General features: G+C 45.3%; 1 protein-coding gene across 5 annotated transcripts in view; it reads right to left on the bottom strand.

Moving 5' to 3' along the window:
* The window catches only part of pcgf5b (polycomb group ring finger 5b), a 201,792-nt gene that overhangs the window by 90,758 nt on the left and 93,848 nt on the right, over positions 1-17,186 (bottom strand). For all 5 annotated transcript variants that reach the window (XM_041209351.1, XM_041209355.1, XM_041209352.1 and 2 more), the window contains exon 3: positions 15,343-15,439. In XM_041209351.1, coding sequence (XP_041065285.1) covers positions 15,343-15,439 — 97 coding nt within the window. The remainder of the gene's footprint in view (positions 1-15,342; positions 15,440-17,186) is intronic.

The following is a 17,186-nucleotide window of genomic DNA, read 5'->3' as shown; positions in this document are numbered from 1 at the left end:
TTGATGGAGGAGTGGACCAGAGTGTCCTGGAGGGAACAGTCCTTTCGGAATGCCGACAGGGGAGGGTGAAGGCATCGTGCCGGAGTTGGCAGGAATGGCGGAGGATGACCCTTTCAATGCGGAGACTGGTGGGGTGAAAAGTGAGGACAAGGGGGACCCTATCCTGGTTCTGGGAGGGAGAGGAAGGTGTGAGGGCAGAGGCGAGGGAGATGGGTGCAACACGGTTTAGGGCCCTGTCAACCACCATGGGTGGGAAACCTCAGTTAAGGAAGAAGGAAGACACGTCAGAAGCATTGTTTTGAAAAGTGGCATCATCTGAACAGATGCGAAAGAGGCGAAGGAACTGAGAGAATGGGATGGAGTCCTTACAGGAAGCAGGGTGTGAGGAGTTGTAGTTGTGGTAGCTGTGGGAGTCGGTGGGCTAGTAATATATATTGGTGGACAGTCTATCGCCAGAAATTGAGACAGAGAACGGAAGGGAAGTGTCAGTGATGGACCACGTGAAAGTGATGGAGGGGTGGAAATTGAAAGCAAAATTAATAATTCTTTCCAGGTCCAGATGGGAGCATGAAGAGGCACCGAAACAGTCATCGATGTACTGGAGAAAGACTTGAGGGAAGGGGCCCTTGTAGGACTGGAACAAGGAATGTTCCACATACCCCATAAAGGGACAGGCATAACTGGGACCCATGCAGGTACGCTTGGCCACACCTTTTATTTGGAGGAAGTGAGGTGAGTTTAAGGAGAAAAATGTTCAGGGAGAGAACAAGTTCAGCCAGACGGAGGAGAGTGCTGGTGGATGGGGATTGTTCGGGCCACTGTTCAAGGAAGAAACGGAGAGCCCTCAAACTATCCTGGTTGGGGATGAAGGTGTATAGGGATTGGATGTCCATGTTGAAGGGGAGACTGTTGGGGCCAGGGAACTGGAAATTGCTAATTTAATGTAGGGCATTAGAGGAATCACGGATGTAGGTGGAAAGAGACTGGACAATGGGAGACAGAACAGAGTCAGGATGGGAAGAAATGAGTTCCATGGGGCAGGAACAAGCTGACACAATCGGTCCACCAGGAAAGTCCTGTTTGTGGATCTTGGGGAGGAGGTAGAAGCAGGCTGTCCGAGGTTAGGAGCCTATGAGGTTGGAAGCTGTGGATGGATACCAACGCCCATCCAGGACCCTCCACCCCTTCCCGTCCCTCTGACCCCATCCCGTCTTCTAACCCCAGCCCCGGTCATGTATTCGCCATACCCCCTTGACCTTCCCCTCTCTGATGCTGAATGTTCAGTACTCAGCAAAGGACTCAGTTTCATACCCTTACGCCCTCACCTCAATGAATTCCGGGCTCGTCATGATGCTGAACTCTTCTTTCGCCGCCTTCATCTCCGTGCTCACTTCTTTGGGCTGGATCATCCCCCCTTTCAATGGATCCTTTCACCTGCCTCCAGTACTCGCCCTCCACCTGGACCCCTCCCTCTAGCCTCTTACCCGCTCTTGATCTTTTCATTGAGAACTGTCGGTGTGACATCGGCCATCTCAGTTTCGCTGCTCCTCTCACCCATTCTAACCTATCTCCTTCTGAACTTGCCACACTTCGTTCTCTCAGGTCCAACCCTGACTTTGTTATCAAACCTGCTGACAAGGGTGGTGCTGTTGTTGTCAGGCATACTGACCTCTACCTCGCAGAGGCTGCGCTTCAACTCTCAGACACTTCCTCCTACCTCCCCCTGGACCATGACCCCACCACCAAACATCAACCCATTGTTTCCAGGACTGTCACTGACCTCATCTCCTCTGGAGATCTTCCCTCCACAGCTTCCAACATCACAGTCTCCCAACCTCGGTCAACTCGCTTCTACCGCCTCCCCAAAATCCACAAACGGAACTTCAGATCATGAACTCTCTCCTCTATCCTCACCCCTTTTTGATCTTTTTTCAATATTTATTTTAAAATTTTTATACATATACATTTTTTCCCACATATTTCTATTATTATTTTAAAAATTTATTTCCATTCATTGTTTTACCCCCACCTTTTGACCTATTTTGATCTTTCTTCCCACACCGTCCCCTCCCTCAACCCCGCCCCCACTAGGGCCATCTGTCACTTGCTCACCCTGCTTTCTACTCTTAATGTCACCATTAGCAGCTTCTTTAGCCTGTATCACCACCACCAACACCCCTTCGACCTTTTGTTTAAGACATCTTTTGCAATCTCTCCTTTGCCTCCACCTATCACTGGCCTTCTATCCAGCTTCACCTGTCCCACCCCCTTTAAACAGTATATATTTCACCACATTTCTACTTCTCTTTAGTTCTGAAGAAAAGTGATATGGACTCAAAATGTTAACTTTGTCTTTCTCTCCACAGATGCTGTCAAACCTACTGAGTTTTTCCAGCAATTTTTGTTTTTGACTCTCAATGTAAAGGTGCAGTCAGGCTCTTTTTCCTAAAATCTGACATAAAGTGAAGCAGGAGCCCCAATTGTAGTAAAAACCTATGCCCCGAAAACCAGTGCAAATTGAACACCACATAAGCAGCTTAAAACAGGATAAGAGACCAAACAGGGAATTAATCATTGAGGTGCTTTATTATTTTAAATTAAAATTGCAACTTGACCACCATATTATCATTCAAAGGTTTGACCATTTGTTGCCTAAACTGAAATATTAACATATTTTGATTAATTGTAAAGCAGTTACCATACTAACATTGCAGTAATTCTATGACTAACTTAATCACCCAATAATAAACTAATGTCACCTAGTCCTTCATTCACCTCAACTCCTAACTCTTCCACTATATTTGTCACCTACCATTGAGCTCTAAAGTCCACCAAATTATTGATCATGCAGGCCTCCACATCTGAATTCCCAAAAGTTCTGAAGTATTCTGTAAGTCAGCCAACTGGGAAGTCCTTTATTGTCTTTCCCTCATCCAACTACTGATATCAATTACCCTTCTGACTCTCCAATATGCTGGATAACTGTGCTAAATAACTGATACTATTCTAACTGGCATCGAAGCTTTCATGCTTCATTTTTCCCCCTTCTATCAGGTCTGGCACTACATTTGGTTCAACGGTTACAAATCTCTACTATCTCTCATTAAAGCTTGTCTATCATAACTGCAATCTTGATCAATCTGAAGAATCCAAGCTAATTTTAGCTCTGTTTGCAATTTTGTTAATTCATTGGGCAGAATTTTCCGAGCCTGCTGGCAGTGGGTGTGATAGGTGGTGTGAGCGGAAAATGTGGCGCGACCTGCTTCGCGACGGTGTCAAGGCAGGTTACAATCATCTGCTCAGCCCATCGACTGCGGGCCGCATTTCCCGCCATCGATTGGCAGGAAGCTAATTGTATTACTTCAGCATATAATTAAAAGGCCATCCCGCCAGGCTCTTGGAACCCCACCATTTCGTCCAACCACATCGTCAGGAAAGCACGTTGATGTGTTTCACAACACTACACAGGTGACGGGCACTTGGTGGCCTTCACTTTGGGGGAGCTGAGGTGAGTGAGCAGCAGCATTCTTCACAGCTCGCTCATTGTTTACAGGCCTCAGGGGTGCCAGGGTCGGGGGCAACTGATGCCTGGCCCTGGAGGTGACTGCTTAGGTGGGGGTTGTTACGGGGCAAGTGCTAGTCAGCCTCGGAGGCGACTGCTGAGGGGGGGTGGTGTCTGGGGGAAAGTTCTGGCCAGCCTTGGAGGCAACTGCGGAGGGGTGAAAGGGGGAATTAAGTACTGCCCTGGTGCTGCATCCCGCTCACAGGCAATCAAGGTGGGAGGCAGGATAAGCGAGGGGAGTGGCCACGCATTAGGGACACCTGTATAAACTGACCATGTCTCTGCAAATAAGACTGGTTAGGCGCAGCCACAGTGATATGATTGGGGTCAGGCTCCTAGTCTGCCCGTCCTTGCAGGCAACGAGGAGGCAGCAAAAGGCCGCCATGCGCTCCATATCTTACCCAAACCCGCACCCCCGGCACAGACTTCGAGTCTGCCATCACGCTATTGGACCGCGGGGCAGTTGGACCGCATAAGTTGTACAATCTCCTCACTGAAACTGCCCCTGTAGCAGTCACTGCTGGAGGTCACTTACAGCCCCTTGCAATCTCAGTATCCTGGTTTGGACCAATATCCCCCATGTCACAGGTTGACAGGCCAGCCATGCAGTGCCCTCACCTCTGGCCATCTGAGAGATAAACAGCACTCTCCAGGAAGCATTAAGGGGCCATCACACAGGACCAGGAAAGGGGCTAAGTACAGCCATGATAACCACGTCTCCCTCTCTCTCTTTCATGCTGCAGGAGGACCACATCAGGATCATGGATCCTGGTGACCTAGCTGTATGCCCGATGGCTCACAGAGACTGTAGAAGACGGAGGAGAGAGCAACTGAGGCACCTGGCTGCACAAAGGCAGGAGCAGCAACCTCATGAAGAAGGGGCAGCAGGGTCTTCCGCACATGCTGCCCAGGATTGACAGTGAGCCGTGGCTGGTCGGCGCCTAGTGACGCCCAGGGTCTATAGACGCCACCTGCCATTCCTACAGATGACTGAGAACTAGTGTCACCAGGACCATGTCTAGGGACCTGGTGACTCACACTTGCCACTTACTGCTGGACTTGGTGCCAAGGGAACATAGAGGGCATCTACTGGCAGTGGCTGTGAAAGTGACCGCGGCTCAATTTCTATGCCAATGGCTCCTTTCAAGGCTCCACAGGTGACCTCTGTGGGATTTCACAATCCGCCACCCACATATGCATTCATGAGGTCACGGATGCCATCTTCTCCATGGCACACAGCTTTGTGCATTTTGCCCAGGACCGGGACAGCCAGGGAGCAGTAGATTCGCCCTGATCTCAGGATTCCCAAAGATGCAGGGTGTGATTGATTGCATTCACGTGGTGCTCAGGTTTCTGTCGCTACACACAGTGAACTTCAGCAACTGCAATGGATTCCACTCACTGAACGTGCAGCTGGTATGCGACCACCAGAAACACATCCTGCAGGTTTCCAGGGAATGTGCATGACACCTAAATCCTGAGTCATTCGCAGATTCCTGCAGTCTTCCAGGTTCCACAGAGGCTGCAGAGTTGGATCCTTGGGGACAAGGGCTACCCGGAAAGGCCGTGGCTGATGACACAAAATGCAGCAGCATCACTGGTCGCAGATGCTGGTGTGACTGGGGCCAGCGCCACCTTAAAGGTGTTGAGAGCACACAGAGAAAATGAGAGAACTCTGTGGAACCTGCCCACTACATTCTGGCAGCAATGACCAGCACCACCGAGGTGCAGACATCAGTAATGCTTCCAGGGAGTGTGGTCTGAAGGCTGCACAGGACACAGGGGAGATGCCTGGACTGGGACACCTGCCTTTTATCTTGTGCAGAAAGGTTTCACATCTGAATGGCAAGAACACTGTTCATCAGAACAAGGAGCCACAGGCAGGGAGGCATTCTTAGGAGTTTATTGACAATAGTGAACAGTATGTAGAAGTGATTGGCACCCGTGGCCAGGCTGTGCAACTACTTTTACCTAACTTTTCTAACCCTGCTGCTATGTCTTGGTGTTCCCCAGACATCCACAACAGAGGTGGAGGCAGTCTGCTGACTGTGACGCCCTGTCTGTGATGACCTTGGCAATCGTCCTCTGGAGGGCCAAGACTTGGAGGGCCCCGGCCTGCTTTCAGGGTCCTGCTGTTTGGCAGTGGCACCCTCCTTGGCTTGTGAAGCTGAATCTGTGGAGGCCACAGGAAGATAGGATTCGGATGGGCTGGTCACTCCCAGAGTCACCTGGGTGGATGGCCCCGGAGTGTGTGCCTGCTGATCCTCTTCCCTATGGGTGCCCGAGGGCCCCTGGCTGTCTCCGTGAGCAGACCGGGTAGCTGGAGTGAGATCGAGCTGCCCAGAAGCCCTCTCAGACAAACACTGTTGGAGGCCAACTATGGCATCAGCGATGCAGTTAAGCCTGCGCAGCAGTGCAGGAGTGACATCTGGACCAAGGTCTCCATGGCAGCTACCATCCTGCCAGCGTTGACCTCAGTGCATTACAATGCCGATGCTATCACCTCAGCCTGAAGATGGACGGACTCCTCCATCGTGCCTTGCAATCTGAGGAGTGCAGCGGACATCCCTTCCTGTTGTTCCCTAGCTTGCCTTTGCATCTCCAGTGACTGTGACATGACTGAGTCCAGAGGCTCATCATCTGACTCGGGCTCAACAATGTTCTGGCCTCCAGCAATCCTCCAAGTGCCAGGGACCTAGGAATTCCCTGCATCTGCCTGCTGTGGATCAGCAAGTGCGATGTGCTCACCAGATTGTGATCCCAAAGCTACTCTAAAGCTAGGTCCCACCGAGGTGTGTGTCTCTGCGCTGCAGAGGGTGTGGGTGAGCGTTGCGACGGGACTTCAGGGAGGGTGCTTTCAGCTTACTCTTCAGAGGCATCTTCGGAGCTTGGGTCATGGACTCTGTCGACTGTTTGGCAGATGTACCTGCGAAAGCAAGGAGAGATAATTAGTGCATGGCAGTGGCCTGTGAAACAGGACACATCACTCACAGCATGGTTGTCTGATGGATATTGCACTGCAGGATCCTCACTTGGTAGAGCAGCGCTGACCTCACCGTCAGCACAGAACCAGTCTCGGTAACCTCCGGCCAGCTGGATGGTTCTGTTTTCGAATTCTGACAGAACTTTGATTTCTGGCATCCCTCCACCTGTCTGCAACCTTTCCCTCCTGCTGTGAGCCAGTTTGTCCTGCATGGATAGAGTTGGGGAGAATGTATCAGGACTCCTGCTGGGCCAGATGATAATTATACCTGGCCTGTGTGGGTGGTGAGCTGTCCCATGGACAGGATGAGGGTATTAACAGTTTGTGTGAAAGAGTGAATGGTGATGTCCCTTGCACTGGCAGTGAGTGAGGGCCCTGTGGGTGTGTGAGGTTTGTGAGTGAGAGAGCTGGGAGTGATGAAAAGAATGACTTACTCTGGCTGAACGGAGGAGATCATTCATCCTTTTGCGGCACTGGATGGCTGTCCTCCTCTGCAGGGCATTCACGCTGACCACCGCTGCCACCGCCTCCCAAGCCGGGTTGGTGACATTGCTGCCCACCCAGAGTGGAGGTAGAGCAAATCCCGTCAGGCCTCCAAGGCATCCAGCAGTCACTCAAGGGACCTGTCATTGAAGGGGGGCTGCAGCCTTTTTGCTTTGCTGGCCATGTCTCCCGGACAGTAGTGGTGAGTTGGTTTGGTGATGAGTGCTGTGCTGGCGGCTGCCTTTTAAAGATGGCGGTCGGCATGATGCAACAGCGGGGTGATGGCGAGTGGGTGAATGAGAGCCTGCCCGCCATGGAAACGGCATGTTTCCCGGGAATGCATTAATAATGAGGCGGGCTTGGGAAGAAACGGTGTGAAAACCAGCCATTTTCGTCGGCGGATAGGACTCCATTTTACCCACCTCTTACCGCACTTAGTTCAATTCTGGGAAAATTCACCAATTATTGGAGTTTGTAAACAACATAGCATATATTGTTAATAGCAATAGAAAACGAGTGTCATCTGCTGTCTCACTTCCCTCAAACTACTCCTTCTGGTCCCTCAAAAAAGCCATCTCCTGTAACATAGTTTACACTCTTCTTCCAACCTGGTGATTTGGCTGCTATCTCTTCTAAAGAAAAAGTTTATCTTTTTGGGCTATTACCTCTTCCAACTTCAATCTCAGTGATCTTGATAAAGAATTTTGCACCTTAGCTTCACTTTGCTGAACACTATGACTGACATGAAGTTTTATTCTGTGAAGTCTGTCACATGCTTTAGTCGCTGAACTACAATAAAGTCTCCAATTTTTGTGAAATTCACTCCATATTTGCAAATGCATGCTTCCAAACTTACTCCTACTCTATGACATCTCTCTTACTCTCAATTCTTCTCCTCGTAAGTCTTCTGGTGATCACTCTCGCCCTAATAAAGGTAATTTTTCGTAGCATTCTAATTACAGGCCTATTGCTCTTGCATTGGAATTTTTAAGCCTATAGAAGCTGGTGTGAATATTCAAATTATGAACGACCTTGAACTTTCTGGTCTAACCCATATATGGTTCACAACATAGAAAAAGAACATCAGTGGAATGACTAAGTAATGCACTCCGGAATTCTTCTCTCAAACACTTCAATGTATCATCTTCCATTGTCTGGATAGCTCTAAATCCTCTGAAGGTCTGGTGCATTTCACCTCTGAATAAGTTACTTCACTTGGTGTCCTGCCAAAGTTACATCATGGCTATCTAGATTCATCTCAAATTACTGTACTTTGCTTCCATTGATGGCTCGTCATCTGACTCTTTCCATTGATTCAGGGATTTCCAAGGTTTATCAGTGAGTTAAGAAGGGGTCTGGCTCAAATTAAGTCATCATATAAGTGAGCAAACATAGTTATGATGATCAGTGGGGAATCTTCAAGTATGAGATCAATAACATACAAAATAGATATATTTGAATAAGACAAAAGGGTGCATCAAAGGGTGGAATTCTGTGAACAAATAAACTAAAATCAACTGAAATTTAAAAGGGAGATAAATGATAAAATCAGGGCTATCAGACCTAAAGAAATCATGATGGACGTAGAAAGTATAATGGAGAGTTTAAAAAAAATTAGGATTAAAATTAGTATGCGAAAAAGGCTAACAGATAACATAGAAATAAAGAGCAAGGGCTTTATCAGCATATTAAAAGTAAAATAATATTTAAAGAGTGAGTAGAACAACAGTGGATTAGTCCTTTGATCTTGATGGCCTGCACCCCCCCCACCACCCTGTTAAAAGCAAGTAAACTGTAAAAGAGGTTTTTAATGAAGTTCAGATTAGATAGGTAAAGGGAATGCAGTAAATGTAGAGTAAACATAAAGACATTCAGTAATGTGTCTTGCAATGGAGGTGTTACAAAAATCAAGCAAATGATGTCAGGAAATGTTGCAGCATGGGTAGAAAATTGGTTGATTGGCAAGGAGTAGAATGCCAAGGTTAATTGCTATTGTTCAGGTTGCAGAAGAATGTCCTAAGGACCAGTGCTTGATTTACTTTGGTTTTCACATATGCAAGTGATTTGTCCATGGTATGGGAGCAGAATATCAAAATAGACAGGGAGTTTGGCCACAGTACAGCAATAAAAACTTCAGGAGGACACAGACAAGTTAGCAAAATGAGGAAATGCAATTGAATGTGAGAAATGTAAGCTAATACATTCTGAGACCAAAAAAAGTAAGAAATGGAAGAACAAATTCAATAGAAAAAGATGCTGCTGGGTATTGTGGAATAGGGTAAACTAGTTAAAAACATATACTTTGGAAGTGGGACTGAGGGTACATAAAGTGACGAAAATGCCAATAGCATTTTTAAAATAGGGATAGAGTACAAGAGAAAAGAGAATGACACCTTTCTACAGGCAATGCTAAGTTAATGGTTAGTGCAATTTGGCTACCCTCTTGCAGAAGTTATTAAGCTCATACAGAACATGCAGTGCAGATTATCTCAGATAATACCAAATATTAAAACCTAGAGTTATGAGGTGAGATTTGAAGTAGCAGGACTACTTCCAGTGGAATGCTGGTGGTCATGTCTTCAGTTATCAAGGCTTTAAACTCTGGAATTCCATCCCTAAACCTCTCCACTTCTCTACCACTCATTCTTCCTTTAATATGCTCCCTAAAACCCACTCTTTGACCAAGCTCTAGATCATCTGACCTTATATCTCTTGATATGGCTTGGTGTCAATTTTTGCTTTCGAACATTCCTGTGAAGTCCTTGGAACATTTTCTTAGCTTAAAAGGACTACAAAATGCAAGTTGTTGTGGTAAGAGCAGGGAGCTTTAGAGATGATTCAATCGAAGTTTTTTTTAAATTTTGACGGATTTTGATAGGATGAACAGGGAAGGACTATTTGCTCTGGTTGAGGAATCAACTTTACCATTAAGAGAGTGAGAAATTTGTTTATATTAATAATTTCTTGAGCGTGGATTCTTTGCAGGGAACAAGTGAAACAGAGACCATTGCATTGTCATTTTTAAGGGACAGAAGATATGCATTTGAAGCAGAAGGAAATGCAGGCTGATGATAAAAGAGCAGAACTGTGGAATTAGTTTTGGATTATTCTAATAAGGACCTGGCACAAATATGATGAGCCTAAATGGCTTAACTCTGTGTTAAAACTTTTGTGGCGTTGTTTGTTCTTCATATCAATTTCCTTTTCCATTCATTATCCAAACTTATCCATTCTTTGCTGATAATTATACCACTGTTCCATTCAGGCTTCCTGCCCTCAATGCTCAACATCCAATTCTCACACAGGAAATGAATCACTGCATCTTCACTTCTTCTGTGTTCTTCAATGGGGTAATGAAAATTATTTCTTTCAATTCTGTGAAGGCATGGTTTCTTTCTTTCACAGCTTTACTAATGCTTGTTGAGCGTGCTCCACATGTAATCATCTACATCTAGCATTCATAATTACCATCAAACCTCTAAAGGAACTTCCACATCTCCTTCATTGCTAAAGCTGCCTCTAAATATACTTGATCTCTTATTTCATACCAGGCACTTCTTTTTCCCTTGATAACTCAATTCGTTAGACCTGATTACTGCCCCATGCCTGGAAAAACTCTATTAGCTCTTGGCACATTCCTGAACAGGGCATTAGAAAAAGCCTGTGCCTGATCCAACTCTCAGCTCTGGTCTTTAACCCCTCTCTTTAGAAACTGTGGCCATGAAATTGGACAATGCCCAAAAATGGGCAGGGAATTGTGATGCAGGATTCCACTACATCAGTGGCCTCCAGTGCAGGCAGCATACAAACTTTGTGCTGCCTATCAATGTAATGAATGTGGAGCGCAGCCGGCCCTATGTGTGCTGTTAAGTGGCAACATGTCTCAGCAGGAGGTGCAAAATTGGGAAAGGTTAGCACAAGTTAAAGCTACCTTGCATTACTTAAAGCCAGTCTGCACCTATTAAAGGGTAGATGCATTGTGACTGCAGCAGGTGTTAGAAGTCATTCTACAATTGATTTTAGGAAACACAGAAGAATGCCACAACATGCAGAGAGCAGACTGCAAGGTTTTCCAAAGCTGGAGGCTTGAGTACTGGAGGTGAGAGGAGGAAAGAGGTCATCAATCCTTGGGCGAACAGAACATCCTCCAGGCAAATTTGCTAAGGCAGTGGGGCCAGAGAGCTGTGAAGGTAAAAGCAAGCAGTCTATCCATCCCTTCACCCCCAAGGGTTAAGATACAATGCCACAAGAAGTTCAAATGCATTACAAGTGGTCAAAGTCAGTAAATGTAACTTCAAGTGCCAATCCAACCAACTGCACCAGTAGTCTCTAGCATTGTTGATTGCACTGCACCCCGATCATTCACCCTACAACACAATCTCTATCATTCATGATTCATACTTAACCTTCATAGCTTTATCTCACCCTCACACAAGTTGCACTGCTGAATGCCGCATCTCCACATCTTGCAACATGCAAACACTGCCAGCTATTCAACTATGACAGCTCATCACTGAAATGCATTATTCCACACTCACCAACACACTTCCCTCTCTCTTGCAGGACAAGGTGGCTTATAACCCAGAGGCAGCAGCACCTAACCAGTGGGGGACAGGCAAGGTCACATGTCTTTATACCGATGGAGGAGACAATGGTTGCCAGCATTGAAGTGGCCATCACTAGGATGTGGCTAGCAGCAAGGCTGAAACAATAGGAGATGACAGTATCCTCATATCTAATCCTCCTTCTCACATTTCCATTTCTTCCTCATCTTTTCCGATTTATAAGCTGCGGCTGGTGTAAGAATGCACCTTTTGCACTCCCATCACCCCTCACTATTCCTTTTGCCTTCTCCTTTCAGATAACTAAAAACTACAACCTGGCCAGGCAGTGGAGGAAGAGCAGGAACACAAGAGATGAAAAAGAAACACTGCAGCCACCAGCTCATGGTCTGATACTGTATGTACTTTATAGGATAGATTATAGGTAGGATCTGCATGTGTCAAACACTAAGAGGGAAAAGGACAAGGGTAACGGGTGCCAGCTTCCTCGAGGACGAGGCTGCATACAGCTTATGCTGCAGAAGACTCAGATGAAGACCCAATGGGGTGGTCTATCAAAGAAATCTGAGGACGCATGATGAAATTCTTGGTGCATTGGCAGGCCTGCCAGAAAGATTGTCTGCAATGTCAAGGAGCATGAGGAGTTCAGCACCAACCTTGTACAGTACTTTGTGCAGATCGTGGAGCCCATCCTTTCCAGCAGGGCAGTGATGGCCAACTCCATTAACGCATTTGCGGACCCCCAACCATGATGCAGTGTCTGATAGCCAATGTCTCAACTTCCATTTCAGAAGAAACACTTGACTGAAGTCATGCAAGTTCAGCTTGCTGTCTCAGAACCTCAGGCTGCTGCTACCATAGCTGCGGATACCACTGTTCAAAGTCATGTAGGGTATCACAACAGTCCAGCAATCTATTCTCCAACAGTCCTCCTGGGAGAGTAGTAGTAACTCCGTAGAGCACAAACCTGCTGTTGTCTCTCTGGGCAGCAGCATTCGTCCTTCCATCACTGCTATCCCACTGGTGTTCTTGCTGTTGCCTGTCTGCCAGCCAGTCCAGACTACTGCAGCTCATGCCAAGATGTGCAGGCCAAAGCTGGGCTTTCTAGAGCCACAGATGCTCGAGGTTAATCTGTAAGTTCATCTCCAGTCACCCCCACTTAAAGTCAGCAGTCTTCCACTAGAAACACTGCAGCCACTGGGATAGCACTGTGTAGGAGTATTAGGGCAGGCAAAGATTTGCAGAGGACATGCACTGTGAGAATGCACAAGGGTAATTAGTTGATGTCTGCATTCTAACTTTATAAATTTGTATTGTAATTTTTTATTTTCTGGTGCCTTTTATTTTTGAATTGTGGCCAATCGGGTGCTGTGATGGTCAGTAACAGTGAAGTTAAGGTGTGGGGCTGTTGTTGAAGGGGAATTGGAGTTGCACTTACTGTTTTCGAACTCTGATGAGTCAATCACAGCCAGTGCAGCTAGGAAGGGGCTGTGTTAGTTACCTCCTCCTCCGCTCCTCAACTGATGGCTAGGGCTGTGCCCTAATGACAACAAGATTGTGCAACTTGCAGCAGATCACCATGAATCTTGACACACGAGTATTACAGTGTTCCTCCTGAATGGTCCAGGCAGTGGAAGTATATTTAAACATCCCAATGATCTGTACTACCAAGTTCAGTATGGTAGTATGGCATTTGTTATATACTGTGCATTAAACAGCCCTTGTTTCCCAATAGCTACCTTCTAGTTTGTCATGGTGGCACAAATGAAGATGACACAACTCTCTGGAGTTTAGAAGAATGAAAGGTGATCGCGTTGAAACATTCAAGATTATGAAGGGTCTTGACAGGATAGTTACTGAGAGGTTGTTTCCCCTGCTGGGCAATCTAGAACAGTTTCAGGATAAGGAGTCAATCATTTAGGACTGAAATGAGGAGAAATTTCTTCATTCGAAGGATTGTGAAACTTTGGAATTCTCTAACCCAGAGGGTTGTTAATGCGCCATTAATGAGTATATTTAAGACTGAGATAGATAGATTTACGATCTCTCAGAGAATCAAGAGATTTGGGGAGTGGGCAGGAAAGTGGAATTGAAGCCAAAGATCATTCATGATCATACCGAATGGCGGAGCAGGGCCATATGGTCCACTCCTGTTCCTATTTCTCATGTTCTTATGTTCCAATGTACAACAGATTGGCACATTATGGCTGTTGCTTTGACACCGGCATTAACCTGCATGATATGCTGCATAAAATTGCACACCAGCTGAACGCTGAGGAAGTGGAATTTCTTTTGGTTGCTGCACATCTCAGAGTTGTCATGAGCTTGCAAAGTGACATTCATGCAGTCAGTGGCACTCTGCACTGTGGGAAAACCTGCAATCCTTACAAAGCTGTGCGTTTGCTCTGCCTGCTTCTCTCTCACAAGTGAAAATGAAATACTTTCAGCTCCCTTAGAATATAGAGCCTCAGTGACTGCCTTATACAACAGTGTACAGCAAACTGGGAAAGGTTACATACATCATCTACTCCAGCCTGGAAGAGGCCAGACACATAGAAGTTCATGCCACAGTCACCGTCAAGTTCACTGACAATGATGTCCATAGCCTGCACTGAGGATGCAATTGTGACTGCAGCAGATGGCAAATTTCAATTAGGACATCCTTACTGAAGCACAAGTGTCTGACACACTACTCCTCACTGAACAGAGGTTGAAGTGGGAGAATTGCTCCCTGAACAACACCTTGGATGCATATGGCCTCCTGCTGAGAGCACTTCTCCTCCTCCTCCCTCTTCCAGCAGATTGTCCTGATCTATGATGATTCTGCTCATTCACCCTATCATGCTGTAATCCATGGAGGATGCATATCACTGCACCCATATCTGGGAGCAAGTGGTTTAAACAGATTTCTTAAAGTTAGGACAAAGCACATGCCATGCCATGCCATTCCATGTGGACTCCAGCAACTTTAAACCACTCTAGGAACCACCAAACATTTCTACAATCAAGAACCAGTGGAAATCAATCAGTAATAACCTGGTGTTCCTTTAAAAATTGCTGGTGGTTAGGTGGGAAGGGTGGCGGGGTTGCTTCCTGCTGCTGCATGCATATTTAGCTGTATGAGATTAAGAGAGGACATTAGCAGGAGCTTTGAGCTCCAAAACTGCACTGTTGCTGTTAAATCAGTTTCATCAGCTCACTGACATCACGAGCTGCTTACTATGTATATTTCCTGCAGAAGCTAGCTGCTTGCGCTCTAATGCCATCACCAAAATAGTGTTTAGCGCAGGAGCACTGTGGATGTGCGCGAGTACCATAGATGACATTTGAGTCAAAACAGGACTCATGGAGCTGAAAAACCAGGTGCGACAGAACCAAACTTCTCGGGATTTATGTTTCTCTGTTTTATGAGTGTTGCTAAAGTCAGTGTGTCTCTTAAGTTCTGAGTTCCTTCTAATCTCCAAATATACTTGCCTTACATCATCTTCTTATGCTCTGTGTGCTCACCATGTTCAAACTAAGTTTTATTGCAGAACCTCTATTGTCCCACATTCCTTCCCTGCTCTTGAAAACTGTTGAACTCTCTACATTCCAAAGCCTTTTCATCCTCATATAGTTATCATGCTATTTATCAAAATTGCTACTTCATCTTGCCTTCTCTTTCATATGTTTTTCAACCTTGGTGAGGTTTCTGATTTCTCAGTTTTAAAAAAAAACTTAGAATCACAACATATTTTATATCTGAGACGTACCTTAACATTTCCAATGGATTAGTTTCATGAACTTGAATTCCACATTTTGGACAGTCATTTGTGTCTTCAAAATGTTGAACAATACAACTTTTGCAAACTGAAAAAAAAGAAAGGTATTTGAACCTACTGCTTATTGCAATGGCAGTTAAAATCATCTTTCAGTTGAAACATTTTTAGGCAAATAATTTCATCAATGTTTTTCATTTGGGTTATCATTTATAAGAGGCAAAGGACAATACGTAATTGCTTTGATCTGGTACATTTAAATTAACGTGAAGGTGCAAGTTCTTCCATTTGCCACTCAATTCTAAGTGTTATAAAGGGGAGTATTTATAGGCTAGGAACTACATTGTGTGATATTATCCTACAAGCACTTTCCTCATTTGTATGAAATTGCACCGCTCGTGATTTTAAAGGGATGTAACATCTCAACTAAAACAGCAGGCCAACCTTTTCCATTAGCACATTAAGCATGATTGTACTGTGCAGTACGATTTCTGGTCACATTCTCATCAACGTTTATCAACCACTCTAGCTGCTTTTCTTTAAACTTTAAAACTGTTAATCTGTGGCATCCTGGGGACAGATATTGTTGTGTGGAATTCCTCACAGCCTGTCAGCAGCTGCTGAGAAGTAGTTTCAGTCTCCTTAGGTTGCTCACTTTACCTTTTCAGCTCACACATTATGAAACTTAAAACTAGCAATCTCAACGTAACAGTAATTAATGGCTGTTCAAACTTCAAGATTAGCTTTATGACTGCAATATTGATGCTGTACAACTAAAATGAGCAGCAGAAGAAATCAACTTCAAATAAACACGTTTCAATTATCGTTCTTCAGTTTACACAGTTTTCCTGGCCCCATTCTCTTCCCTCTATTTTTATCTAATTTCTAATTGATTTCCATCAGATAGGTGTCTTAATCTATTACTATTTTCAGAAAACAAAAAGCTGGAGATTCATATATTTTATCTAGGAGTGATACACAAAAATGGGGGAAGAAAGCAATTATAGAAGAGTAGGGCACTGATGGTGCTGGCAGCCACCTTCCTCACCCTTTGAATTTTGAAACAAACAGCATAAAATGGGAGTTTCAAAAACAAGGGGCTTTCTAGTTTCTTTCCACTTTCTAAGATCCAGAAAATAGCACAGAGGTATCACTCTTTAGGACTAGCTTCATAGAATCATACAGCATGAGCAATTCCATCCAGTTTCTGTAATAGCTATTCAATAAGTTCCATTCTACTGCCCTTTCTGTTTTAGATTTGTTTGAAAATATTCATCCATTTCCCTGGCCGAGGAGGGTGGTGGGGGGAAGCACAATTTGGCAGAGTTCTACAGGTAGGTGGGGAAGCCCAGTGTGTGAGGCACAAACTTCCTTGGTTGGACAGTAGCAGCACTCCTGCCTCTCCTGGCCATAACAAAGGACTTTTTCATATACCTTTTGAGTCTTTCCTGGATATCTACAGGTTTCATTAGTCAGAACAAGAAAAGCACTGCTCACAAATTATATCTGAAGGACCTGATTGCATTTTCTCTAGTAGTTTGAGACTCTACAGGGCCAAGTCTACAATCTGGTGTAACGATAAAGTTTGTTCTAACTTTGACCAATGGCTGGCTAAAATTTGTCACGGGACTTATCTGAATGATAACATATTAATGAGGTGATTGACTCAAGGATGCCTCAACCGCCTAGAATTAAAATTGCTACAAAATGGTATTTGAGTGGGGAGAAAGCTGCTCAACTTTAACTCCTGTTGCACCTGGATCATGCTGGGCAGAAGGAGTTAAAATCCTCCTTATTGAGTAGATCTTGTTTGAACGGGTTGATGGCTTTTGTTAATA

Source organism: Carcharodon carcharias, chromosome 17, assembly GCF_017639515.1.
Source record: "Carcharodon carcharias isolate sCarCar2 chromosome 17, sCarCar2.pri, whole genome shotgun sequence".
Lineage (NCBI taxonomy): Eukaryota > Metazoa > Chordata > Chondrichthyes > Lamniformes > Lamnidae > Carcharodon > Carcharodon carcharias.
The sequence above is the reverse complement of the archived record's forward strand: the minus strand, read 5'-3'. Positions and strand labels throughout refer to the sequence as shown.